Source organism: Fukomys damarensis, unplaced genomic scaffold (genome assembly GCF_012274545.1).
Source record: "Fukomys damarensis isolate Sample0158 unplaced genomic scaffold, DMR_v1.0_HiC HiC_scaffold_38, whole genome shotgun sequence".
NCBI classification, from domain to species: Eukaryota; Metazoa; Chordata; class Mammalia; order Rodentia; family Bathyergidae; genus Fukomys; species Fukomys damarensis.
This window is the reverse complement of record NW_022900950.1, coordinates 66,799,620-66,807,972: the sequence shown is the minus strand read 5'-3', so window position 1 is coordinate 66,807,972 and position 8,353 is coordinate 66,799,620. Positions and strand designations below refer to the sequence as shown.

At 40.8% G+C, this 8,353-nt stretch overlaps 1 protein-coding gene across 1 annotated transcript in view; it reads right to left on the bottom strand.

The window, feature by feature from the left end:
• Positions 1-2,059: 2,059 nt before the first annotated feature.
• The window catches only part of Ucp1 (uncoupling protein 1), a 6,802-nt gene continuing 508 nt past the window's right edge, over positions 2,060-8,353 (bottom strand). The window contains exons 2-6 of the mRNA XM_010610906.2: positions 7,694-7,892; positions 5,916-6,116; positions 5,713-5,814; positions 4,866-5,046; positions 2,060-2,319 (exon numbers count right to left, since the gene is read on the bottom strand). Of these exons, the coding sequence (XP_010609208.1) occupies positions 2,205-2,319; positions 4,866-5,046; positions 5,713-5,814; positions 5,916-6,116; positions 7,694-7,892 (798 nt within the window). The 3' untranslated portion in view covers positions 2,060-2,204. The remainder of the gene's footprint in view (positions 2,320-4,865; positions 5,047-5,712; positions 5,815-5,915; positions 6,117-7,693; positions 7,893-8,353) is intronic.

The window sequence follows — 8,353 nt, the reverse complement described above, 5'->3', positions numbered from 1 at the left end:
TTCAGTTCAGACTGGCCTTGGACTTTCTATGCAATGTAGGCTGACCCCAAACCTGTGACAGTCCTCCTGCCTCAGCCTCTCAAGAGCTGGGCTTACAGCTGGAATTACGTGCACCACCAAGCCTGGCTTCCCCTGCACTTCTAGTGTGGGCAATGCTGGCTTTTTGGTCAGAAGACCATAAAAGAGAGAGGTGCTGCATGACAACATGAAATCGTGCCAACGTGTAATAAAGTAGAAAGGACAAAATGCTACGGACAATGAAGCCATATAATGGAAGACACTTTTACAGGTAACAAACGGGACAGTGTTGTGACCAGATTGCGATATCCCTAAAGACCACCAAGGAGTCGAGTTCAATGCAATCACACAAGGAGTTTATTGCAGGCTTGAGCCTGGACCCCTGGTCCTCACGGACGCAGTAGTTCTGTACCGAGAGCCCCGAACCCCATTTCAAACAGGCTTTTTATTAGCAAAGGAAGCAGAACTAGGGCTTTCTAGATGGGTAAGTGCCTGATTGGTTAACATTGGGCAAAGGTAGATGTGTTTCTATTCTATTGGTCAGGGCCAGATGTCCCTCCCTGCAAGATTAACAGAGAAGGACACCTGGTTATGGTTTACGAGCACTGTCGCGGGTTTTTCTGAGAACTGGGTCAAAGGGGCACTCCGAGGCTTTTCCAGTAACTGGGTGGTCGCCTGATCACAAAATGGAGTCATTTTTTTTTTCAAAATGGAGTCAGTTTGGTCTCTACAACAGTGCTGTAGATCTGTCCCCAGTGTCAGTGTGAGGGAGTGGAACATTTAAGAGGCGGGGCCTGATGGAAGGGAGTTAGGTCATGCAGCTCTGGCTCTGTGCTCCCCTCTCATGAATAAGTGGGATCAGAATGAGTTGTTTTCTGGAGAAAGGGTTGTTATAAAAAGAACAAGCCTGGCCTCACCCCACCTCCTGCTTCTGGTCACACCAGGTGGTCTCTTCTGCGTGGCTCCCTGCTTTGTGATGCCATCCAGAGCTGAGCAGAAGCTGACACCATGCACTTGAACCTCTAGAACCGTGAACTCTTTTCTTTACAGAGTACCCAGTATTTTGTAACAGTAACACAAAACTAATTGTTATAACAAGCAGGAAGTCAAGAAGAAAAACCACAGCAGCAAATATAATGCGGATCCAGGTAAAGCACCTGGAATGACGCCTGACTTCCTTTAAGCTTCCCGATCCTTCTTCTGCCTGTCTTTGTCTTCAAACAAGGTGGGGCTTTGTCTTGTACTTCTCTCCATCTCTGGTGAACTCATTGCTTATCTCTTCAGCATTCGGTTTATAGTCATGAAAATGCTCACTATTTGTGCTAATGATCAATTTAGCTTCACTTGAAAGATGCCATGAAAATTCACTTTCATCTCAGACTCTTCCTCTTCTTCCTAAAGGGATCTTCCATTGCCAAAATGATGTGATTTTAGGAGAGACACCATGACTCAAACACTAACAATGCCCAAGTGGAGAGAGTGCCTCAGATTGGAGGCTCTCATAGATGTCACAAGTTATGGCCTATACAAATCCAAAGTGTGTGCTAATAACCCTGAGTCAGCCTATGCCTATTGGTTCTAAAGAGCTTCACTTGCTACCGGACAGTTCTGTGTTCAGATTAACCTCGCTCTTACATCCAGGTGTAGATCCCAGAAGATAGACTTCAAAGGGTATTCACGATGCTTTACTGAATACATTAACTGACAATTCTGGTTAATAAATAAAAGGAAACAGTGACATTTTCTTTGACAAGTTCATTGTAAAGTATTTATAAATGTAGGATGCGCTCCACTCAGCTTTCCCTTTCCTACATGTTAAAGTTCGTCATATTCACTTGTGCGATGCCATCTCTAAAGTGATCAATCAAATGCAATTACTGCAGGCGTTCATTTGCCATGGCAAACACTGAATATTATGCTTTTCTCTCCTGCAGGCACTGAGAACAAAACAATTTGTTTTCTTAGAAAGAAAGAAAGAAAGAAAGAAAGAAAGAAAGAAAGAAAGAAAGAAAGAAAGAAAGTCCCAAACTTTCTTGCCAAAAGGAATTTAAATTCTTAAATTCCTACTGGAATTTATATTTTTAGGGTGAAATGAAGTAAAAAGAGTTTTGGGCTTTGGGGTTTTGTTTTTATTAATTTCTCATCAGCAAAGATGTCCCCACGTATCGTCCTTTTCTGGAAGCTGACTAGGCGGCGTAGTCCGCGGACTGCCCTGACTTCGTCAGCTCTCGCTTCAGCTGCTCGAAGCAAACGAACATAATAACGTTCCAGGATGCGAGGCGCAGGAAGGAAGGCACAAATCTGGAAAATCGGGGCAACCACTCTTATTAGTCCATTTGAAATTCTTAAAGCTAGTAAAGTACAGGCACTTCACGTTTCTTATTTTGCTACTCTTCTGTAATGAAGATGCTCAAAATCATCTATCCTTTGCCAAAAATAAAGTTTCCTCTAGAAGTTCCATACTGCTTCAAAACAACAAAATCTCAACAATCCCATCTGTGCAAATCCATAAATATCCTTCACTGCCACCAAACCAAAGCATAGTTTTCAGTAACTCTTTCTTTCTTTGCTTTTTTTTTCTTCTTTGTTTGACAGCCAGGAGGGAGGGAGCCATTAAAGGAGAAAGTGGGAGGAGCAAGTGAAGAAGGGATGAGTAAGTGGACTCTGTCCAGAGTCAGGAGTCAGGATTGTCTCCATCTCCGCAACTCTTGTCCTTAAAGAGGCCATCAGGATTTAAATAGATTTTTGTTTGTTTGACTGTTTATGGTTTTGGGGGGTTATTTTTAAGAATTCTGTTACCTCTGTTGACCAATTTTGAATGCCTGTTTGAAGCAATGAAATATTACAGAAGGGTTTGCATCTACTCCTAAAAGAATGTAGACTACAGAAATCACGTGACTCCCATGGGACTTTTTATTTCACCCAGGTCTCTTGATATATTTCTCTTGACTCCAAGATGCATAGAGTTTTTATTGTGAATGCATGGTTTTATCCATTTAAAAATGTGTAGTTTTAAGATGCCTCAAATGTATAATTGTGTGCATCCGACACCATCATCTGGTTCCACATTCTGTGTCACCTCAAACTTTGTACCCACTATATGTCTGTCAATAGTTGAATGACAAAGAAAATGTACATATACATGATAGTTCTACTCAGCCATAAAGAAGAATAAATTTGAGTCATTTGTAGGAAAGTGGATGCCTTGGAGACCATAATATGTTAAGTGAAATGAGTTAGATACACAAACACAAGTATCGAATGGTTTCTCCTGTATGAGAAACCCAAAGTATAAACAAAGAGTTAAATAAAAGATATGGTAATATGAAATACAGAGACAGACCCTCTATAAAGGGGAAGGGGAACTAGAGATGAAGTGGGGGAGGGGAAGTACAGGAAGTAAAAACAAATTAAAGTGTGCTATGTACCAAATCCTCAGGATGAATGTAATCATTAAATAATAATCATAAAAAAGAATCTCTGTACCCAATTAAGTGCTAACTCCCCATGTCCACCGCTCTCCGGCCTCAGTAACTGCTACTCCATTTTCTTTCCCTGGGCATTGAACTATGCTAGGCACCTCATTTAAATGGAATCTGATGGTATTTGTCTTTTTGTATATGGCTTATTTTACTGAGCCACAGAATGCTTTCAGAGTTAATCCACTATTATAGTATTCTCTCCTAAGAGGTTTTCACATTTTGAAAAGAATAAAATTGTTGTTAAGTGTTTAATGATTAATAACTAGTATAACCACTTTAAGTTAATTTTCAACGTGTATTAATTGTATTAACACATCATAAGTGCAGATAATCTTGGAATATTTTGAATAACGTGTATGGAACTTATAAAGTTTGAGGCATTGCCCTTATTATTTTACCACTAATGTAGTCTTTATTGGACATGTTCATAAGGTAGTTCAAACTATATTTTCTTAGGGAGGTAGTTTTCAATATAATATAATATTACATTATGAAAAAATGTAATCTATTGTCCAATAGTGGCTTCCAGGTAAGTGTAATATTTACCCAAATCACATAGTTTTCACCTTTTTTTTTTTTTTTTGTAGTACTAGGGATTCAATCCAGGGCCTTCATACTGAGCTATACCCATAGCCCTTTTAATATTTGTTTGTTTGTTTATTTATTTAGAGAGGCAGGGTCTAGCAATGTAGTTCAGGCTGGCTTTGAACTCAGAAAAATGCTCCTGCTTCAGTCTCTAGCATACTGGGATTACAAGCATGTGCCACAATGTCCAGCAGTAGGTTTTTAACATTTTGAGACAAGATTACTAGTTCAGTCAGTTACCTAAGGCTATGCTCCAGTTTTCAGTCCTTCTTCACCAGTCTCTGAGAGTTCTGGGATCATGGGATGAGCTCCCGAGCCCAGCTAGTGTTTACTTTTCTAGGTCAGTAGCAATGACTTTTCTCTATCTTTGCTTTAATAGAATCTATTTAATTGATTCTATTAAGTTAAAATAATGAAAATCAAGTTTTGCTTGCTCACAGTCCTCTACTCAACTTTTCTACTAGTTTATAGATCTCCTTCCTGGACAAGGGAAAGGGATTTAAATATGGTCTACATTTCCAACAGATTGGGGCTGATGGCAAGGTACTGATTTGGAATATGTTTCTGGGCAAGGTTGGAAATTTTTTTACTATCATGGGTTTTTATTTTCTGGCTCAGTTGAATTGGTGAATTGGAAAAATCTATGGCGAGGAAAAGTTGACACTAAGTCCACTGCATATACCGAGGCTGCTAAGCTACATGCCAGCTGTTTAGATGAGACGGAGTCTCAAAGCACATAGGCACTCTGCACACACCATTACAGATAAGATCATAGCCTACCCCTTGAAAAAAGCTGTTGGTCCTTCCTTGTTGAGCATGGTCATCGCGCAGCTGGGCACACTTACATACTGTCCCGGTGCAGAATTAATAAATCTGGTTTTCACCACATCCACAGGAGAGGACAGAAGCGTTGTGCAAAACCCAGCAATAAGAGCAGACAGTAAGTGGCAGGGGATGTCATCTAAAACAGATCAGTGAAACAGGTCAACAGACATCTAGGTGGCTTGTTTTTAGTTACCTGTCAGGTCCTTGACAACATGAGGTCAAGATGGATGTCTTGGAAAGAAATAAAATAAGCAAGGTTGTACTTGCACTAGAAGAAAACAGTCAATAATACACAGTGTAACAGATTATAAATGCATCTTCCTCTTTGCACCAAGGCCTGGCACAGTGTCTGATACACAGGCACCCAGTGCTTTTTAGTAGCATGAAAGTCATTGTCAAAGGAGAACTTCAATGTGCCTAGAAACCCTTGTTACATTATTTCTAGGAAGGTATTTTATGGTAGGTGAAATCACCGGTGAGGTTTTTGGATAACTATCTCTTTCGGATACAGTGCAGGAAAGAATATATTTCTAACAGTTCACATTTTAGTATTAAATGAGGATAATATTGATAAAAAATGCAGTTGCTTTTTTTTGTTGCAGCAAAACTGCCACACAAACATTTGTTGTAGTACAATTCTCACATATGAGCCATGGGTCTTTTTTGGGGAGGTTTCAAAAAGTTATATTTAATGTTCAAAATTATCTATTTTTTTAAAGAGAAGACCATTTGGAATTAAGGAAAGCTCTAAGATAAAATAATAGAAGTGTAGATGTATTAATTAGAGACAATATGAAGGTACCTGCTAGTATCTTGTTTCTCACAAGGGCGCCCTTCATCAGGTCATACGTTACTAGCTCCGTGCAATTGATGATAATATTTCTCAACAGATTGGGAGTAGTCCCTGGAGAAAAAAGAAAAGACCATGTTTAGTAATCCTAGCTTATGATAAGGTATTCACTGGATATGTGTTTTAAAGATGATAAAAATCCACCTGGCAGTTACCTTTCCAAAGACTTTTCAAGCTTTCTGTTGTAGCTATAATTCTGTAAGCATTGTAAGTCCCAGTGTAGCGTGGTTTGAGGCCGTGAAGATGGCTCTGTGCCTGGAGTCTGACTTTCACGACCTCTGTGGGCTGTCCGATGAATACTGCCACTCCTCCAGTGGTTAAGCCAGCTGCGATCCTATTTCCCAAACTAGGTGTTGCTATCCAGAGAAGAAAAGACTTATTAAAGAGAAAAAAGACCCCAAAAGCATCCCTGTGTCTTTTTAATTTGTAGTGCTTAACATTTTTATATTCATATATATTTTCCACTTCCCTAATCTTTGTTCACATGTTGGTTATATACTAAAGCTGTATCAGGCCACAGTTGGGCCAGAAGACTGGTTGTCTGATTTTTTTTTTTTTTAAATTAAGACTTTCAGGGTAAAAGGAAATGTTACCCATTTAAACAGTGGCTTATTCCTTTCCTGTGTTTAACTGTGTTTTTCAATACTTTCCAACCTTGAGAGAATAACAGTCACTATGATGTTTGGTTTTCCTCTGAACAATGAAAATATTTATCATTAGATTTAGTGGTCTTAAGAAAAGCCCAATAGAAAAATTGTCTTAATATGGACATCAAGTAATATTAGGCTTCTAGGGAGGGAGGTTAAGGCTTCTCTAGGAGGGAGGCTTCTAGGGGTTAAAAAATTAGAAGAAAGAAACTAATAAAGTGACTAGTGCCTTGAAATTTTGAAAAATGAGTTTATGTTGCTGAAGAAAGATATCATTCAGTAAAATATATATTTATTCCCATATGGAAATACATGGTTCAGTAATATCTACTCATCAAGGACTAATTGTAATAATCTTTCAAATTCTGCTTCCTAACCTTAAAAGAGAGATAAATCAAGAACAAAATAGAAGATAGATAATAGGAAGTAGGGAAGTAGATCTTCCCACTTTTCTGGCCTCACATCCCCACCTTCCATGAAAAAAAAATCCTCTCTGAGTGTATATGACCTTCACATGGCTTGAAAGGTCTTTTCTTACTATCTTTTTTTTTTCCCCCCCTGTGGTACCAGGGATTGAGCACAGGTCCTTGCACTTGTGAGGCAGACACCGCCTGCGGAACCACTGAGCTAAATCCCCCGGCCCTTTTCTCACTATCTTGCTTGGATTCTCCCACTGGTCTTTCAGGGCTGGATTCAAGCACTCACTCCTCAGGGAACTCCCTCCTGACCCTGTTCCCACAGCCACATCAAATACTTGCCTTCTTCAAGCACCCAATGTCCTGCGCTGCCTTGCAACACGGCCTGTGCAACAGTGTGAAGCCAACTCTTAACTGTTGCCCCACCAGCCCCATACTCTGAATAGAGGGCTCCTGCCAGGGGGATACCTGTCACCTGCATATCTAGCATGGTTTCTGGTACATGGCAGCTCAATAAAACTTACTAAATAAACTGAGTAGGCATAACAGAATACTTCTGAAATTTTTCTAATTAATTTGGTGCCTAGAGCTCATATTTAGGGAAGATGGATGTTCAGAAAGATGTTCAAAAGAAAAGATATTTCTTTTTTTGCCAGTTTGTTATGAAGACCACTACTGTGCATTACTTTTTTAGAGGGTGTTGGGTTTTTTTAATTTGGTGTTAGGATTGAACCCAAGGATTCCCAAAGCTAAGCAAGTGCTCTAGCCACTGAGCTACAACCCAATCCCCTCATTAAAAAACAAACAAACTAACACACCAGAGCTGAGCCCTGGACGTACTTGTCCCTCTCGGGAACACTCATTGCTTACTGTCTTTCTCCGAGGTGTAGAACTCCTGGACGGTGTCATAGAGGCCGATCCTGAGGGAGGCGAAGCTTATTTGCCTCTGCAGGCCGGCGGGCAGCCCGCTGTACAGCTTCACGGGCCCTTCGGTCTTCGCCAGAGTGGTGATAGTTCCCAGGACCCCTTTATACCGAATACCGCTGGAGATCTGGCTTTCACCTTGGATCTAGAAATGAGAAAGCTGCAGGTGAGAAGGAAGTGAAACGCGAGTCCCACTGACGAAAAATTGACGGTGGCACCAGATGTCCTTCCAGAGAAGCCTTAAGCCAAGACTTTTTCATTGTGCTATTTTTCAGCAACCTCTTCCCCACCCAGCCCCATATCTCACTGTGGGGGGGGGGTCCAATGTGCATCGCGACCCTCCAGCCCCTCTCAGGAGCCCCTAAGGCCACAGGCTGGGCACCCTGCAGAACCAGAGAAAGGGAAAGCGCTTGGCTTCCAAGTCTCAGCTCAGAAAGCTCAGCGCACCCAGCTTCGGGGGGATTTGGCAGGAGTGGTGGCCCACACAGCATCTCGGGGCCTTGTGGGTCCTTCACTTGATCCCGGAATAAGTTCCAGTTTCCAATCTAAAGCATCTCATCCGCGGGCAGAACTAACTTTTTTTTTTTTTTTTTTTTTTTTTTTTTT